General features: G+C 49.0%; 9 protein-coding genes across 9 annotated transcripts; 6 read left to right on the forward strand and 3 right to left on the reverse strand.

Moving 5' to 3' along the window:
• Nucleotides 1-224: 224 nt before the first annotated feature.
• Nucleotides 225-2,821, reverse strand: N7471_008439 (putative AP-1 adaptor complex subunit beta; the record flags this gene model as incomplete). Its single annotated transcript, XM_057281158.1, has 7 exons — nt 225-654; nt 707-1,068; nt 1,123-1,691; nt 1,742-2,379; nt 2,442-2,573; nt 2,650-2,670; nt 2,745-2,821. 7 exons carry the CDS (start codon nt 2,819-2,821, stop codon nt 225-227), a joined length of 2,229 nt encoding a protein of 742 aa, XP_057135418.1.
• A 218-nt stretch (nt 2,822-3,039) lies between these two features.
• N7471_008440 (DUF5310 domain-containing protein) lies at nt 3,040-3,458 on the forward strand (the record flags this gene model as incomplete). Its single annotated transcript, XM_057281159.1, has 3 exons — nt 3,040-3,177; nt 3,243-3,320; nt 3,372-3,458. 3 exons carry the CDS (start codon nt 3,040-3,042, stop codon nt 3,456-3,458), a joined length of 303 nt encoding a protein of 100 aa, XP_057135419.1.
• A 138-nt stretch (nt 3,459-3,596) lies between these two features.
• Nucleotides 3,597-4,937, reverse strand: N7471_008441 (putative transcriptional regulator; the record flags this gene model as incomplete). Its single annotated transcript, XM_057281160.1, has 2 exons — nt 3,597-4,586; nt 4,683-4,937. The coding sequence occupies 2 exons, from the start codon at nt 4,935-4,937 to the stop codon at nt 3,597-3,599; spliced, it is 1,245 nt and encodes a 414-aa protein (XP_057135420.1).
• Nucleotides 4,938-5,422: 485 nt separating this feature from the next.
• N7471_008442 (flavin-linked sulfhydryl oxidase) lies at nt 5,423-6,195 on the forward strand (the record flags this gene model as incomplete). Its single annotated transcript, XM_057281161.1, has 2 exons — nt 5,423-5,589; nt 5,661-6,195. The coding sequence occupies 2 exons, from the start codon at nt 5,423-5,425 to the stop codon at nt 6,193-6,195; spliced, it is 702 nt and encodes a 233-aa protein (XP_057135421.1).
• Nucleotides 6,196-6,493: 298 nt separating this feature from the next.
• On the reverse strand, nt 6,494-10,946 carry N7471_008443 (coatomer subunit alpha). The gene is made up of 6 exons (XM_057281162.1): nt 10,787-10,946; nt 10,654-10,703; nt 10,272-10,591; nt 8,315-10,213; nt 7,176-8,263; nt 6,494-7,112 (listed from the first exon to the last, which is right to left on the reverse strand). The coding sequence occupies exons 1-6, from the start codon at nt 10,814-10,816 to the stop codon at nt 6,858-6,860; spliced, it is 3,642 nt and encodes a 1,213-aa protein (XP_057135422.1). The 5' UTR covers nt 10,817-10,946; the 3' UTR covers nt 6,494-6,857.
• A 521-nt stretch (nt 10,947-11,467) lies between these two features.
• N7471_008444 (uncharacterized protein) lies at nt 11,468-12,136 on the forward strand (the record flags this gene model as incomplete). The annotated part of the gene is made up of 1 exon (XM_057281163.1): nt 11,468-12,136. The coding sequence occupies one exon, from the start codon at nt 11,468-11,470 to the stop codon at nt 12,134-12,136; it is 669 nt and encodes a 222-aa protein (XP_057135423.1).
• Nucleotides 12,137-12,333: 197 nt separating this feature from the next.
• On the forward strand, nt 12,334-13,658 carry N7471_008445 (uncharacterized protein; the record flags this gene model as incomplete). The annotated part of the gene is made up of 3 exons (XM_057281164.1): nt 12,334-13,247; nt 13,306-13,520; nt 13,576-13,658. 3 exons carry the CDS (start codon nt 12,334-12,336, stop codon nt 13,656-13,658), a joined length of 1,212 nt encoding a protein of 403 aa, XP_057135424.1.
• Nucleotides 13,659-14,280: 622 nt separating this feature from the next.
• Nucleotides 14,281-14,556, forward strand: N7471_008446 (uncharacterized protein; the record flags this gene model as incomplete). The annotated part of the gene is made up of 1 exon (XM_057281165.1): nt 14,281-14,556. The coding sequence occupies one exon, from the start codon at nt 14,281-14,283 to the stop codon at nt 14,554-14,556; it is 276 nt and encodes a 91-aa protein (XP_057135425.1).
• A 951-nt stretch (nt 14,557-15,507) lies between these two features.
• Nucleotides 15,508-16,863, forward strand: N7471_008447 (erythromycin esterase-domain-containing protein; the record flags this gene model as incomplete). Its single annotated transcript, XM_057281166.1, has 1 exon — nt 15,508-16,863. The coding sequence occupies one exon, from the start codon at nt 15,508-15,510 to the stop codon at nt 16,861-16,863; it is 1,356 nt and encodes a 451-aa protein (XP_057135426.1).
• Nucleotides 16,864-17,776: the final 913 nt, after the last annotated feature.

Below are 17,776 nucleotides of genomic sequence, written 5' to 3' on the forward strand. Positions count from 1 at the left end.
AATCTATGTTCAAAAACAACAATAAAAGAAATTGATATTCGAGGTAGAAATGTACAGGCCTTTTGATGTCCGTTTAGGTAGAGATGCAAGCAAAATTAAACAAGTAAAAGAAAACACCAATCTATCTCGTTCAGTTCAGATTCTCGCTTGCGAAAACACCTGGATATAACATCAGCCAGTAGGGTCGGCCAGACACACTTGGCTATACCATCAATGTCATTGCTCTAGAAGAGCGACAAGATGTCGTCGTTGGATTTCTTGGACTGGGTATTTTGAGAAGGGCCCGCATTGCCGGAGAGATCAAGGCCAGAGAATCCGTTCATGAGATCACCGCTGTTGGCACCGCTAGATGAGGGCTGGGCGGCACCGGAGTCTCCGAACACGCCCAGGAGATCATCCAGGTTGTTGCTTGCTTGGCCTGTCGCGGTACCAGCTGCAGGGGAAGCTACCCGTACGGGGGTGCCAGCCAGACCCTCTAGGCCGGACATGCCGCTGGAAGGCTCGGTTTGTGAGGAGGCAGGAGCACCGCCGTCGAAATCGATGTCCAGCAGGTTCTCGACGTTGCTTTGTGCCTGCGCAGGGGCTGTGTTGCCACCAGCAGCAGCGGCAGCAGCGGCGGCCAATGGGTTCTCGCGCGCGTTCTGGATTTGTTCCCTGTGGATTGGTTAACAACATGTTCGACGAATAAAGGAGATTAAATACGTACTCGATAGCAGCACGCATGACGGCGTCGGCGCCGAATCGGCCGTGGCCGACAAACTGCTCGGGAGGCTTGTGGTAGACGGAAGAGAGAGTAGACAGTTCGGAAAGGAGTTGGTCGAGGAGCGCCGGTGGCAGTGAGTGGATGGTAGTGACGATAGGGGGCTTGTCCGAGAGCACGATGTTCTTTGTCGCGTTTGAATCACTGGTGTTGGACAGAAGACGCCAGTAGATATATGCTCGGTCACGGACATCTGGGTTGTCGTTCTCGGATGTCGCAGCCTGGAGTACCCGCTGCACCAGGCCCTGTGCCTTTTCGGGCCGCTTGAGGAAGAGTTTGACTACTGATGTGAGGATTTGCAATTGTGTCTAGAGATAGAGGTTAGCCAAGATGGTAGTGCATATTAGGAGGGAATAACAAACCGAAGAGAATTCTTCGTTGAAACCATCCACGAAGCCACCCAAGATATCACCCGCGTTGCTAATTTTCTCGGCATACTCTCCAACAATCCAGATGAGTGCCGCTCTAGCATTGGGCTCATCCAACTCATCAATGCACTGACATAGAGTCGGGATGATACCTTCGTAGCCAGGGTATTTCCGGAAGATGTCCTTGATGACAACGATCGCTTCCTGGACGACGTAGTTCACCTTGGTGTTGATGAGATCCAACAACGTGTTAACGCACCGCTCGCTGGCGCTTTCAATCTTGATGGCAACCTGGCCGATCGCCCTGACAGCCCGGCGGACAAAGTCCATATCGACTTCAAGGGCATACTCCTTCAATTCAGCCAGGAGCTGGTCCACATTGCGGTCGTTCGCTATGCGCACCATAATCTCAAGTTTCTGAAACTTGACATATTGCGGGTCATTGTATTTGCAGAAGAAAACACGGAGTTCTTTGTTGAGAATGTCAGGCTCCTTCTGCAGTATAAGGTCGATATTCCTTAATGCAACATATTGCACTTCGGGAGCCGACGAAACCAATGTAACTATAAAGAATTAGCAAAAGAAGGGCAATGAGAGTAGCAAAGGAGCATACCCAATGGCGGAGCCATCTTCTTTAGGTAGGTCTTCGACAAGTCCGGGTTGACATTCTTCATATGTAAGAAGACAGCCTTAACTGCCGCAAGAACCACGCCGGCATTAACATGCTGGAATTGAGGAGCGACTCGTTCGCAAATGTGCTCGGACTCCTTCACGTCGGATGTCTTATACTCAGCCAAAGTTGAGAGAATAGTGACGCGCCCCCATTCCGTGCATTCGTTCAAAGCCATCAGCATCTTCCGTAGAGTGTTACCATTAATCTGCAGAGCCTGTGTCTCGGGTGCCGTGTGATGAATCTCCTGAAGTGCGGTCACCGAATTGGCGACGACCATGGGGTTGGGGTCTCCAATCATCTCCTGGAGCGTCTCCAAGAATCCGTTCTCGAGGGCCATTGCCGGGTTCAGATCGAAAAGCTTGGCCACACAGATTGCAGCGGTCTTGCGGACATACGGCGACTCGTCTCGGAGGGTCTTGCGCAGCGGTTCTTCCATGTAGTCCACCATCTTCTCCACCCGAATACAACCCATCGTTCGGATTGCCAGCGCACGAATCAGCGGGTTAGGGTCTTCCGAGTCTTGTACGAAGGTATTCACGGCGAGAATACATAGATCAGGGTGCGATTTGGCGTAGTTCCTGAAAGTGAGATTCGACCGATTAGCATACGTAGCCACCTTCAGTTATACTGTGGTACCCACATGAGATAGAGGTAGACCAGTTTCTTCTGCTCAAGATCGGCTGTAGCAATGTTCTTGAGAACATCTGGGAATAGAGCCGAAACATCCTTTCCTAGGGTCATGGCCATAATTGTCTTTTGAATGGATTCCTTTCTGTTAGATTGTCAGCCATACCACGTCTTCGCCATATACTACCAGGCCGGATTGAAGGCTTCGCTGCTGCACATACCGTTCATAGGCATACTGGGAACTGTAGTAATAGTTAGTATCATCCGTCATTCGCTATGGCGAAATAGCCAGCGCATGGTGGAGGGGGCCGCATACACAAGTCCAGCTCGCAATTCAAACGTCTCTCCTTTCCGGGGCACCGTAAAGGCGCCGCGAATTTTGTTCATCGCCATAGCGAGGATGTATAAGCTTCAGCAACGACTAGGTCGTGCCTCCGCCTAGAGATATCGGGGGATGGGAGTGGGAATCGAGTAGCGTTGGGCGACTGCGGGGGATTGGGAGCTTCACGGTCGCGCGAGGTCGGGGAATGGAATGCGTCGAGATTGTTCGTCACTTTGTCAAATACAAAGAGATACGTGAACAATCCGGGGTGGGGAGATTTGGAGGAAGAATGGGGGGAGAGAAGGAGAGAAAGGGTGTTTCGGACGATCAAAAGTTGTCCACAAATGGTGGCTTCTGGACTCTCCCGCTCTACGGTCATCATCTCTCTTTCCTCTTTATTTTGTCATTTAATCCAGACCGTCACTGTGTAAATGGTATGACTTATTCTATATCTGTCAAACTGCCAACCTGCCAAGACTAACACATCTGCAGGCTAACCTCCCTAACTTGCGACGCCTCTTTGTCGAGGCTAGAACTGAGGCGGAGGAGAACGAGTACTCGCGAAAGGCTGTATGTCATTGGACACCACTCGAGTCGATTTGACCATGCTAACAAGTGTAGTTCTACAATCTCGTCCTCTTCATTTCTTCTGTTGCCATCTTCAGCTTGACTGCCCAGCGCATGAGTGGACCGAAAGCTGGGCGATGATGGAGACCCCTATTGCCATATATTGGGATATTATGAAGTATGAAATATGAAGTACAGAGTGACATGAACGCATAATCTGATTTCCTGGCAGCCCAGCCAGCCCGACGAACTCATTAATTATGAACCCTGTGCTATCCATCAATCAGTCTCTTCGCCCTCATTCTCCAAGAACGCAAGTGACTGTCGCCCCCGAGCCAGCCTACGCCGAGGCTCCGAATCCTCCTCATTCTCCTCGTCGCTCTTTGCACCCCATTGTTTTGCGCCTTGCTGGATTTGCTCTAGATCCGCTTTCAGCTCCCGTTCTTCGCGGATTTGGTTTGCCTTCTCTTGAGATGGCCGGCCAGTCATTCCAGCATCCTCCAGCATCCCCTTGAGATGCTTTATTTTGGCTTTGGGAGTGTCATACGGCGCCAGCTCTTTACCCCACAGCTTCCGGATCCCGCATTTGATGAGCCATCCTTGCAGTCGTTTGATTTCAGCCTGGTCCGGGCTGATATCCTCATCCTTGGCTTTGGGAGCTTTCTTCGTCTTGGTCGCAGTTCCCCCGGCACTTTTTTGTCGCTTGCGTGGGGCCTTAGACTGAGGCTCTTCGTCCAGCACCACCGACATCTCGCTTTCGGAATCATCCTTGGTATCTCCGGTCTTTTTCACATTTGAAGTGTCATCGGGAACATCGGAAGCGTCTGGTGCATCGTTCGTGGGTTTGTGTACGGAGACCTTCTTCGCTGGCGACTTCTTCACTGAAGATTGCTTCAATGGTGGCTTCTTCACTGGCAGTTTCGATCGTTTCTCCTCATCGTCACTCTCATCACCGGAGAAATCAGAAGCGTCTGACATATCTTCCTTGGATTTCTGTACGGAGACCTTCTTCGCCGGTGACTTTTTTATTGGCGCTTTCGATCGATTCTTAGGCTTTGTGACCTCATCACTCTCATCGGACAAAGGGGCTGATAGCTCGTCTTCCTCATCGGACACCGGCGTCTTGGTCTTCTGGCGCTTCCTAGGCTTTGGCGCCGTCTCTGATTTGGCTCGCTTCGCAAGGGCAGTGGGCTTTGGCTTCGGGGGAGGAGAGACGGACTCTTCGGGAGCTTGGGATTGTGGATTTTGTATTGCTTGATCTTGTATTTCCTGTAAAAGCATTGTATTCAGTGTCTTTTCCTCTGAAGCTGTGCTGAAGCTGCGGAAGCTGGTGAAGGAGTGGTGTAAATGCAAAGAAAGACTCACCACCTCGTTCTTGATTATATCCTCACTCCGCGCTTTCCAGTCACCTGTAGACTTAAAGTACCCCGCTGTGAGACCTAGTGTATCTTCCGCGGCAAGTCGCACTCGTTTCACGGTCAATTCCTCCATATTCCCCGACTTGAAGATTGCAGCTACTTGGTCGCGAAGGCTCTTCTCAAGAACCTGGTCAGAGGGAGTGTCGGGCACTTCACCCCCAGCTTCAGACTCAGAGTCGGACATTGTATACTTCGGCGGCATGTTGATGTCGCCCTGTGGCGATTGAAATGAGTTTGATAGTGTAGGAGTGAGTTCGGATGAGTGGTCCAGCTGCTTGAACCATATATGGAGAAATAAAGACCAAAGAGCAAAGTAATGGAAGAAAGAGGTTTACGTATTTCAATCAAACTGCGAAGCTGGAGCGCGTCTGGTTTGAGCGCGCGGGAATGGATGACAAAGCCGGATCGAGATTGATCGGCGCCGTTTCACTTGTATGTCATTTGCGACTTGTCTGCTCTGAACGCCCAACTTCTGTATCTTCGACATATTCAAAGCTGATTGATCTTAAGGATCTTGCTCACTTTTTTTTGAGTGTCTTTTTGCTGAGCCTTGCGCCAAATATCGGTCACTATTACCTTCTTTCTCGTCTCCGCTGTTTCTCCGCAATCTATTAGAAATCAGCCCCGAACCACCACAACTCCATATCACCAATTTCTCGAGGGAATCAAATATCTACAAGTGAAATCATGTCCTCAGCTCCACCGGAACAAGTCAATAGTCAATATAAAGGCATGGGGTCCATGTTCAACCAGCAAAACCCCGCGACCTCCGCAAGCTCCTCTAAGCCAGCCGGAGACAGTGACTCGAAGGCCCCATTGCCCAAGGGCGTAGTCCTGGGCAAAGACGGAAAGCCGTACGTATCTACAAATTGCAGCAACCCCGCTCACCTGGTCTACAGAACAAGCTAACATACCCACCTCCCAGCTGCCGCAGCTGTACCTCCGTCGCCTCATGGCGAGCATTGACCAAGCAAGCCGACTTCAAAAACGCAAGCAGCGCAGCCCCAAACTCAACCTCTACCTCGTCTCCCACCTCGACAAGCAAAACGGCAACCTCAACAGCCGCCCTCGCCGCCGCTGCAACCCCATCCTCCAGCGGAACTCCCTCAGACTGCCCACCAGACGTCGAAGAGCTTGGTCGCTCAACATGGACACTACTGCACTCGATGGCAGCCACATACCCCGAAAAGGCAGACATGGAATATCAGGCTAATATGAGCGGGTTCTTGAAGTTCTTCTCGAAGCTGTACCCATGCTGGGTGTGCGCGGATGATTTCCAATCGTGGATGGCGCATCCGAGTGGAAAGAATCAACCGAAACTGGAGAGTCGGAAGGAGTTTGGGTGGTGGATGTGCGAGGCGCATAATGAGGTTAATCGAAAGCTTGGGAAGAAGGAGTTTGATTGTCGGTTATGGGAGGAGAGGTGGCGGACTGGGTGGAAGGATGGTCGTTGTGATTGAACTGTATGATTGTGGTGTTTTTGTTGAAGTGGTCTTCTCTCTACTCTTCGGTTTGGACATCTCCCTTGTACATTAGATATGCATATTTTGGCGAATGAACATAGATGTACTTTTATCACTACTGACTGGGTAATGCATATACAAGACTAGTCGGCCGCTTGTGCGGCCTCTGTCCTTGACGACTTAAGACTTTAATACTCTGATCTATTTGGACCAAGATGGTATTAGCGATGTTATATGTAACAACCCACCGATGTGTTTTTTCCATGTTCTTTTTAGGTGTCTTTTTTGATGTCTTCTTCAGTGTATACAAAGCAGTAAAAAAAGCATACTTTGTGTTTAAGACCATTCTATGTATAACCTTTGATATACCAGGCGACTAAAGACCTGACTTTCAGGTGATACCTCGAAGAGAGGGCTATTGGACAAAACATGTTCGCATACAAACTAGATCGCTAAGCAATTATAATCTTGGATACAAAAAGACATCTAGACAAGGGGACTGTGTGCAGGAAGTTTTGTCTTTCTCCCAGCCGAATAAAAAATGAAAAGCGCCGCCAAACACAACTTCTCCTCGTGCAGATGAAAATGTACCCATTTTGTAACTTCATTTCAAGAAGAGAAAACAAGGCAGAAAACCGTTATGCTTCGTCATGCGTCAATTAAAATTGACTGGGGACGAACAGGCGCAGGCCGCTGGCCGGGGCACCAATCTCCGTAACATCCGATATCCGGTCGACACTTCCCTTGTACTGGGGGTGGTATTTGGCACCGGTGAAGGGGTCCGAGACACTGGGAGAGCCGCTGTAGATAGGAGTGTAGGAGGCAGCGCAGATATCGAATTCGGCGAAGGGATCGAAGTCAATATCGATCTGATCTTGAGGGTTGCGTTCGCATTGAGCTTTGATCTTCTTAGCCTGTTTTAATGGTTAGTATTGGTATATCACAAGTTGAAGATTCAATTGTAAGGAAAGTCTTACCTGTTCCAAAAGCTTAGCGGAGCCTCCATTAGCCACCATCCGGTTGGCAAAGCTCAAGGCTGAGCCGTAGTTCTTGTTGGCAAAGGCCAACTTCATGGCAGCCATCAACGCCAGTTGTCGGTGAGCAACCTCGAGCTTGGGGATTGTGAAGTAGGCGGACAGCTCAAGGCTGCGCTTGAGACCCTCAGGGGAGTCGGTGGAGAGAGTACGGCGCTCGAGCTCGATCGACATGGCGAGAATGTATTCCCGAGCAGTGGCAATGATCTTCTTTGCCTCCTCCACATCGGCTTCGCATGAGACGGTGTTAACGAGAACAGTGTGAAGAATGCGCTTGAAGGTTGCTACACCTTCCTCCAATCTGTTGGACCGCATAGCGGCATAACCCTCCTGCAGGTCAACACTGGCAACCGTCTCTAGGTCCCGGGGAATGACGGGAAGCATCTTCCGGAGTTCGGTCTCGTCGATGGTTCGGCGCACATAGTTGACCAAAGGCGGCAGACCAGCAGTGGCCGGGAGATAGGTCTTAGACGCCTTGTAAACTTCGAGGAAGCGAGCCTTGAGAGGTGCGAACCGAACGGCACCAACTTGGCGGTTCAAGAGCTGCATCGCAGTGTCGAAAGAGCCAGCGGCGACGTGGTCGGCAGCCAGCGGGGAGTTACGAGACCACAAATCGGCCTCAGAACTGCCCGCGCCAGCTTCGGCGCTTTCCACATTGACGAAGTCGACCTCTTCCTCAACATTGACATCATCACCCATATCCCATCCGGTAACTTCCTCTTCGTCATCATCAAGGGTTTCCCGGGCGACAGCAGCTTCTTGCTCCTCTTCCTCAATCTCGAATCCTTCAGCACCGGCCTCTTCATCGGCGGCACCAACCTCTCCAAGAAGAGCCTTCTCAAAGGAGGAGTGACCGGCAGCCTTAACAGGCCAGTTGGACTTGAAAGTGGGCACAATAGGGTGAGGAACCTTCAAAGGTTGGTCGAGTGTGGGTAGGACGATCTGATCTTCGGTGAGACCAACAGCCTCCAAGATGGACTCGGCCTCTTCAATCAGACCATGTGACTTGGCAGTAAGATAGGCAAGAGGGTCTGGCGAGAATTAGTATGAAAGAAACAGTTACGATCAGGGGTAATACATACACAAGTCCACTTCCTTGAACATCTGGATTCGGTCCTCGACGTCCCCACGGTAGATAGCGTTTTGGAAACGAGAGGTGAAGTCACCACGGTGTTCGGCAATCTTAGCCATACGAGCAAGCTTCTCCTGGTCGCCAGTAGAGAGGTAGAGGAAAGAGAGCTTGTCGAAGTTACGCTGCTTTTGGAAAGTCATTTCGACGATCTGGTGGTTACCATGGGCCAATGCCTCGGCTCCAAGTCTGCTCCAGAAGTTGGGGCGGTCGAGGTCCCGTGCCATTTCATTGGCAACGTCGAGGTTACCACATTCAAGGGCAAGGTCGAAGCGGGTCTGGGGGTCTTGCACGAATTGCAGAGCAATCTCCGGGTAACCCTTCTTCTGCAGGTAAGAAATGATGCTCTGGCCAACCAAACTCGAGGTCTTGATAATCTGGAGCATTTCGTCGTAATTCCGCTTCACGAGGGCGAGCTTGAAACGGTACTCAGTCGGGTCAATCTCCAAGACGCGTGGCTGGGCGTTGCGGTCAAGAGCATAGACGCTGCGTCCCTTGACACGCACGAGATATACGGTCTGGTCAAGAGTGCGGATAATACCGTTGTCACCGTTGAGAAGGGAGTACTTCACATGGTTAAGGGTGGAGTAGAGCAGGACACCGGCGTCATCCCAGGTAGCACTCTTGATGCGAATAGTCTCGTGCAAGGTGCTGACCTGCTCAAGGGTCTTGGTCACGATGGTAACGTTGTGTTTGCTGAGCAAAGCGCAGTACAACCCATCGTTAGACCACACCACATACTTCACTCCACTGACAGCAAGCTCCGCAAGCTGCTTCTTTTGTTGAATGTCGAACAGAGCAACATGTGTAGGGGTGATGAAGAGCAGACATCCGGTACCACCAAAGTAGATATCGGTGGTGCCCGCTGGGGGCTTGATTGTCTTCGTTGTGGAGTTGCTGAGATCCTTGATATCGACTTGCTGGCTCGAGGGGTTGAAGACAGCGAAGCGGTTGCGGGCGACGAAAACTGCCGAAGTGGCCTGTCCACGCTTGACGTCTGTAGGCTCAACAGCTCCAGTAGCATCTCTGGGGAGATGAATCAGTTCATAAGTTCCATTATCGGCAGGCGTGGTAACCAGAATAGCACGCTCGGCGGGGTTGTAAGAGAGGGTACGCGGAGGGACCCATGGGGAACCCAGCTTGCGCAGCGAAAGCATCGGCGGTGACTCGACGTTCTTGCCGAAGTCATATGACTTGACGTGCTTATCCTTTGTGATGTAAAACAGCTGGTTCTGGTAGATAGCGGACGCAGGGCGCTCTCGCTCGAGCTTGAAGACCATAACACCGGTGTCATGGCCCGCGGCAAACAGGTTCATCTCGGGGTGGGCAGCGATAACCCAGAATCGATCAAGGTCGCGCTTGAAGGACTGAACGGATGTACGCTTGTTAAGATCCCATGCGCGAATCGTCTTATCTTCACCGACGGAAAGGATGAGGTCTTGGTGTGGGTGGAAAAGAGCAGCGGAGGCATTCTGGAAATGGCCGCGGCAAGTATCAACTTCCCACGCCTTGGTATCACTCATCCGCCACAGCTTAACCAACCGGTCGTCACCGGCCGACACGAGCAAGGGCAGTGTGGGGTGAAACGACACCCAATTGACTCCACGGTCATGACCTTCCAGTACAAACTTAACGACTGCATCAGTGTTTCCAAACATATCAGCTTGGTTCGGGTTGGCCCTCGCCATTTGATCTTCGAAGGAAATCGAGGTAGGGGCCGAGTGCTTCTTCCGCAGGCCGGAGATGTCCCAAATGCGAACCGACTGATCCAACGAGGCCGAGGCAATGAGATCCTCGGTGGGGTGGAACTGAGCGCACATAACATAATGGTTGTGACCGGTCATCGTACAGACTAAAAACAAGTCCAATCGTTAGTCGATGATCACATAGGTAGCTCCAATGCATCTTACTGAGTGACCGGTTTTGCCAGTTCCAGATTCTGATGGTCTGGTCATCGGACGCAGACAGAATCCAGGGCAGCTCGGGGTGGAAGAAAACTGTTCGCACATAATCCAGGTGGCCATTCAATGTGAACAAGCACCTCCGGGTCTGGTAGTTCCAAACCTTGATCTTGTAATCGTCACCTCCCGACACAAACAGGGGTTGGGTTGGGTGGAAATCAACGCCGCGAACCGGGCCATCGTGTTCTTCGAATCGGTCGATAAGAGTTCCCATGCGGTAGTCCCACAATTGGATGGTAGAGGAGTGAAGGGAGACGAGAATCCATGGCCTGTTTTGAGGTCAGATTGGGTGTGTTGAGGTGTTAGGTGTCCCTCCGCGGGATTGACTGACCGTTTGGGATGAAACGCGATTCCTTTGGCTCTGGAGGATTTCGACTCAAACTGCACGAGGGAGATAATCATTAGCATCTTCAATTGAGTCTCATTGTTTGATGGCGCATTAAGATGCCCGAGGGGGGGCGTACCTTGGTGAGCATGTTTGGGGAGGACTGCATCTTGAAGATTTGGCCGGAGCCGCACTGTAAAGTAGCAAGCTCCGCACACTAGAGAGCAATATAAGGCAGAGGCGACCACCGCATCCACCTGAAAGAAAGAAAAGAGCGAAAGGTAAACACTTGGTGCTGGTGTTGGTGTAGCAGTAAACTAAACGTGGACTCTATTGTGGAAGCGAATGACATCGGCCAATCATGCTGCCGGGCGGTGAGCGGTCAGGGGGTAGCTGGTCTCGATCTTTACTTTGCACAAGAAGTATCGCAGATGGTTTTTAGATCAACGTCAAGATGACAATGTTCGATATAATCTCATATTATGGATTGAATTAATTATGATTTCTCTTTTTTGACTATGCATGCAAAGTTCAGCTTCGACGAGTGGAGATATATCCTCTTCCCCATATACCACCCCCACGTTAGAAGCATCTGGAAGGCCATGATGTTATGGCCACCATGACTTTCTTGCGAGTTCCATTCCCCTACGCTTTGTCTAGTCTCTTGCTATACTTAATCTTTTAATATCATACATTTCTTTGATCACACACTCCATTGTTCCTTCCTTAGAAGCCCATGGATTTCGCGACTTGACCGTCTAACAGCCTACCTTAGACTGGAATGTCAACACTGCTTGGGTTCAAGGCTTGATATAAAGCAATGAAAGACCTCCCAATGGATGACACGGGCCATGCCAGCCCAAACCAGCCCTTTGATTACTTCACCGGGGTTACTTCTTTTGATGCTGCAGGAGACCAGAAGCCGGAGAAAAGTGAACATAGCATGGACGGCTCAGGCCCTTCAACGCCTACCCACGACATGGATTCCTTCGAGGACAGTGATGATGTTCGAGTCATCAAACCCTACGATATTGAAGAGCCCGATGATGAATTAGAAACTAGCGTACCAAGGGGAGATCTACTATGTCTCCCAGATCGATTTGAACTATGGCAGCGCGACCTGACAGACTACCTAAACGACCTGGACTACCAACGCGTTGGATTTAATAGCAGTACAATCCCTTCGGTGCGAACGAAAGGGCAGAAGAGAAAGCCAGCCCACAACACCCTCACTGCACAGCAGTCCTACCCGCAATTCCCACAAGGACATGCATCGGCCGAGGCTCAGCCTGAAGTGCATGGGTATCGCCCCAAAAGGCGAAGGTTTAGCGAACTTCCAAAGTGGTATGCTCAAGACATACACTCATTTGGCGCTTTCCGGGAACCCAACGCGAACGAAAGCTCAGGTTCCGAGACAGCATCAATCGACCTGGGCGGCAACGATGCGATGAACAACTCGCCCATGGCCGATGAGATGGATATCGACTAAAATATCTATTATAATGTCATTCTCAGTGGTCATTCCCTGCAAAGTCAGGCATAATATGTGTGCGGATTGCCTGTATAAAACATGACGTCATGTGTATCTCATTGCAGCCCCGCAGGCTAGATCAGATCGCTCCAGAGCTGGATCAGATTTGACTTGGTCTTTACCATCATCCAAGAAGGAGAAATCCACAATTCATCATGGCTACACGAACATCCTCACGCACCGCTGCCCAGAAGGCCAAGGAAGCCATCTCAACTTCCGCCGAGCCGACTGGCAAGACTTCCAAGGGAACAAAACGGAAAGGTCCAACTAAAGAAGCTCCAAAGCACAAAAAGGAGAAAACGGAGGACATAAAGCCAGAGGAAGAGAAAGCGGAGCAGGTACCAGGTACATCGGTAGAAGCTCCAGAAGCTCCAGTGCCGATTATAGAGGAAGCACCAGTCAAGGCAGAGGAACCATCCGAAGGACAACCATCAAAGGAGCAACCCGCTGAAACCCCTCCAGAGAAACCGCAAGAAATTGAGGGAGGTCTTCGTAAGTCCGAGGAGAGAGAAAACGTGGTATCCTCCAACATCCTCGAAAAAGGCTTCATCTACTTCTTCTTCCGCCCGCGCGTCAATATAGAAGACCCTGAGGGCATCGGCGATGTCGCCCGAAGCTTCTTTGTCCTCCGTCCAACTGTTCTTGGGGCGGAATTTGACAAAGGCCAAGGCCCCGTCGACAAGGACGCCTCGTGTCGCTTGATGATACTCCCGAAAAAGAAGTTCCCGACTTCAGCCAAAGAACGAGATATGGGATTTGTGGAGAAGGCTGGACAATCTATGCAAGCCCTCCATGAAAAGTTCATCGCTGGTAAAACATACCAGACTTCGACCCGAGGTGAACGTCACACCGAGGAAGCGAGACCTTACGCAGAAGGTGTTTACGCGATCACGTCCACACAGCGGGCATCCCATCTCGCCTATATCCTGACCATCCCTGCCGAGTTAGGTGATGTCCAGGAGGACTTCGGCCTGCAACCACGCGGGAGTTGGATTGTTCAGTCAAAGAGTCCCAAGTTCGCTGGTCCACCGGTGGGTCAATTACCAAAAGGCCCAGAATACCCTCCAGCGTAAGTAGTCTCCTATAGCGAGATTGCAATATTCTCGTATTAATGTTGTTCTTGTTAGGGTTCTCGACAAATTCGAAGATCTTCGATGGGTGCCTCTGCGGCCCGAGTTCCTGGACTATCCTAACGCTCAATTCCTCATGATCGGCGAGGCCCAGAATGACCTTGGTAAGGCTGCATTTGCTATGGGTGGTAAACAGCCTCACGAGGAAGAGCCTGGTCAGGAATTGGAGAAACTGTCAGAGGAAAACGAGCATCGGGTTGATGCTCTCAAAGGTATGTTGCTATGTTGATTCTCTGTTGATTAGGCTGAGATTGACGTGAAACCCAGGAGATGAAACCGTCTATGAAGACCTGGGCTACCACGCGAAGAATTACCCCAAAGTGCCCACAACTTGGAACACTGAACCCTGAACTTTGGCAGATCACAAACAATAACACTCAAAAGTATGTTACCGATCACTTAAAAATTGAAAGGTACCTATGTATTTTATATTTTATTCTGTAGTTTGCAAATTATTTTCATCCTTATGGCTATAAACCGACATCTAAAAAGTCGATGGCATCGTACATATAACCGTGCCAAGCGTCGCAGAGAATTTGTAATTGCACGTTATTTATATGAATAAGTACGGATATTTTACGAATAAGGCACATTTTATTCGTGTTCAGCCCTAGGACTCATGACGGCGACACTTCCGAAGTGAGCCGTGTTAGCTTCTAGTCATGAGATACGGAGATTTGGATAAGGACAGATAAAGACCAACTGTGGCGTTAAATCATTAATCCTCATAGGCGGTTGGTTTTCCCGTTTACTTACCGCTATACTATGCATTGGAGACGAATCACACCCGTGGATTATGTGCATGAAGATTGGTCTATGAATGTTCTCACTTTGGCCAGACTAAAAATACATGGGCATTTAATTATGACCTTGATGCCCTCCAACGAGACTGGCTTTTTGTTCCTACCTGATCCTCTTAGTCCATTGAATATTTAGCGTCCATCGCAAATATTTATCTGCACGTCTCGCACTATGGCAGAGAACAACGCAACGGGATCTAGCTTGCATGTTCACCAAAATAGACATGCAAATACCCCTTCGCCATATGACATTGCTCGCCAGTATGATAATGAATTTGCAAAATCTATTTCAGCCTGGGAATTACGTGCAAAGGCAGCGTGGAAAGACGCCGATACGGCTGAAGCTCAAGGTCAATGGGATGATTCGGACTATTATGTCAACCTTGCCGAGTTGTGCGAAGAAATGGCCTGGAACACTCGAATTTACTTAGGAACAGAGACCAGCTAGCGATATCAGTGAGGTGAGTGATAGACGTTGCCCTAAGATCTAAGATCTATATTTCTAACGACTTTGCCGAGCAAAATAGACGCTCAGCTATGACGGGGAACTTTGTTGTGACTAAACTGGAATGAAATCAGACTTGGTTGCTTGGAAACGAGTTTTTTGTAGGACAAGAATTCTCTTTCAAATGAACGGGCGAAACTTGCGTGTAGGTTGCGAAATCACGATGATTGATCTGCGGATAACTGCCAAACGAATCCGTCATGGAAGTACAGTAGGTTGCCATGGTGGAGGATAAATCATTCATTTGCATTTTGAGAGCTGGTTATTCCACTACTGTCTTTTTATGACGATCAAGTAGATGAATCTTGCATCCTGGTAGTCCTGGATATTTGATAAGAAGTGGCCTATGGACTCTCATGTCCATCTAGTTGCGATAAAGTGTGGTTACTTCTTAGCCTACAGATATCCAAGTCGATGATAGTCCAGCTTCAAGGAAATAAAATATATAAAATCATAGATACATGTAGGTGAGGGGCCAGAACCACAAACTGCGCCGATTAGACTTATCTTGTGATCGGCTGCTGAGTATGTAAAATTCTTGGTTATATAAAGTATAATTTCTTTCCACTAAGCTGAAATCCTAATACCGCATCTCACTCATCCGACTTGCGTGCTTATTATTTGAGAATAGTTATGCCAAGTACCAGATTAGGTTCATTCCGTTTTCGCCGGTCTACCTTGGAAAACGAAGGTTGTAATTGGTGAAATAAAAGTGGCGGAAGGTCTAGAAGCGGGCTTGTGATCAACATGAAGTCACCATGAGGGCTAATGATTTTCAAATCATTTTATACACCACGATGGTGAAATACGCGACTAAATTGTCTCGATTTCTAGTATATATATAAGTACTTAGCACAAAACATATCTACCCTTGTGAGATGTCCCGTCTTCACTATGTCACATATTAAGGAATTAATTACTGCGGCAGCTCGCCCTTTACCTCCTATCAATAACCCTAGCTTTGGCTCGTACTTTGATCGTTTCGGTAAATCTAAGGTGGTTCTCCTAGGTGACGGTAGCCACGGAACATCAGAATTCTACGCTGCTCGAGCAGAAATCACCAAACGCCTAATCGAACACCACGGCTTCACCGTAGTTGCCGTTGAGGCTGACTGGCCTGATGCAGAAATAATCGACCGTTATGTGCGTCAGCGTCCAGGGCCTAAGTCAAGCATTGGAGGCCACACGAGTGGTTATGATCCCTTTACACGCTTTCCGACATGGATGTGGCGAAACCGCGAAATGCAAGAACTAGTTGAATGGATGCGCAGTCGCAATAACGCCAACGCGAATGATCAGAAGGTTGGATTCTATGGGCTCGATCTTTACAGCATGGGCGCGTCTATCCAAGCTGTAATAAACTACCTTGATCACGTTGATCCAGCCGCTGCTATAACTGCGCGCCAGCGATATAGTTGTCTTGAAAGATGGGTCGATGATCCCACGGCATACGGACTAGCAGCCTTGTCTGGTATGGTAGATTGTGAGCAAGGTACTGTCCAGATGCTATGCGAACTTCTGGAAAGCCGTCTTGAATATATACTGCATGCACAAGATGGCGAGGAATACCATAGTACTGAGCAGAACGCGCACCTTATTCGTGACGCGGAGAGGTACTACAAAGCCATGTACTACAGTTCGGCGTCATCTTGGAATTTGCGTGATGGACATATGTTTGATACATTACATCGGATTATTCAACATAAGTCCTCGGGAGGCAAGGCTGTAAAGGCCGTGGTATGGGCTCACAACTCCCACTGCGGTGATGCACGATACACTAGCATGGGGACCAAACGCAAAGAAGTCAATATAGGCCAGCTATGCCGTGAAAAATTCGGCCGCGAAAATGTTGCTCTCTTAGGGTGTGGGACACACACAGGCACCGTGGCAGCAGCACATGGATGGGATCAAGATATGCAAAGAATGACGGTTTTACCATCACGAAAAGATAGCTGGGAATATCTAGCCCACGAGACGGGGATTCGAAGCTTCGTGCTTGATTTGCGACCGGATTTTGCTAGTTCGAAATTGGCACGTGCGTTGGAAAAGGAACCTGACCGGCTCGAAAGGTTTATTGGTGTAATATATAGACCTGAGACGGAGAGGGTATCTCACTATTCGGCTGCTGACTTGTCTAATCAGTTCGATGCGTATATATGGTTTGATTGTACACAGGCTGTACGACCCTTGGAGGAACATGAACCATTGACAGGTTTGGGAAAAGAGGACACTTATCCGTTTGGGTTGTGATTCACGTTGAAAATATTCAAAATCCTAGGTCTTCATAGTTTTGGTGGCTAAGAAGTACTAGATTGGGAACATCGTTCAAAACTTCTTTTTATTACGGAGGTATCTCGCACGCTGATTGAATAAATTCTCACTAACCGTGGACCAGTGCAAAAATTATAAATCAGAATTATTGCCAATGGACAGGTGGTAATAGCCATGAAAAGTTGAGTGAAAATCAACTTGGACCTCGTGTATGGATATAAGCTCTCGAATCCCTATATTTTTAACCTCCCATTTTCACCCCTAAAAAGCGAGATAAATCGGTCGTAATTAATTAATCTCTATGAATTAGATCTCTATATTTAATATACCGTTTTTAGATCCTTAAAAACTATATTTTTAGTAGTATATACATTATATAAAAGTGGTTAGAATTACCTTTTAATAGGGTTATAACTACCTATGTACTTGATTTCCTCTGCCACTTCTTGGCGTTGCCCTTCCGTATTGTAATCTACTAGTACCGATGATATTTTTATCACCTTAAATTACTACTACTAAATTAATGATATAGTTAGATTTATATATGTATAAGACTTACCAAAATTACTAGGCCTGTAATTAATAAACCATTTGGGGCCCCAAGAACCATTGCGGTTTCTATCTCAAAAACCATAAACCATTGCGGTTTCCAGACCTCGCCCCAAAACCCGCCCCAATTGCGGTTTGGGTTGGGGCGGTTTTGCGGTTTTGCGGTTTATGGCGATGTCTAGCTAGAAGCCCGTGGCCGTGAATATGGGTTAGGACGGGCCATTGCTGGTAGGAATACGCTTCTATCGAGTGAAGCACACGGAGGATGGGAGAAGAAGTCTGAGCTCCGGCGAGGAGTACGAAGGGCAGGTAACCTTGTAATACTAATAATGAAAAAAATACC

This window comes from Penicillium samsonianum (genome assembly GCF_028829775.1).
Source record: "Penicillium samsonianum strain IBT 33392 chromosome Unknown utg000004l_segment0_segment0, whole genome shotgun sequence".
NCBI lineage: Eukaryota > Fungi > Ascomycota > Eurotiomycetes > Eurotiales > Aspergillaceae > Penicillium > Penicillium samsonianum.

Excerpts from the sequence above, each read along its gene's own strand:
- N7471_008443 (XM_057281162.1), bottom strand. The coding sequence starts at position 10,816 with ATGCAGTCCTCCCCAAACATGCTCACCAAG. Across the intron at positions 10,214-10,271 it reads CTGGCAAAACCGGTCACTCA|TCTGTACGATGACCGGTCAC; the intron begins GTAAGATGCATT and ends ACTTGTTTTTAG. Across the intron at positions 7,113-7,175 it reads CCGCTAAGCTTTTGGAACAG|GCTAAGAAGATCAAAGCTCA; the intron begins GTAAGACTTTCC and ends CCATTAAAACAG.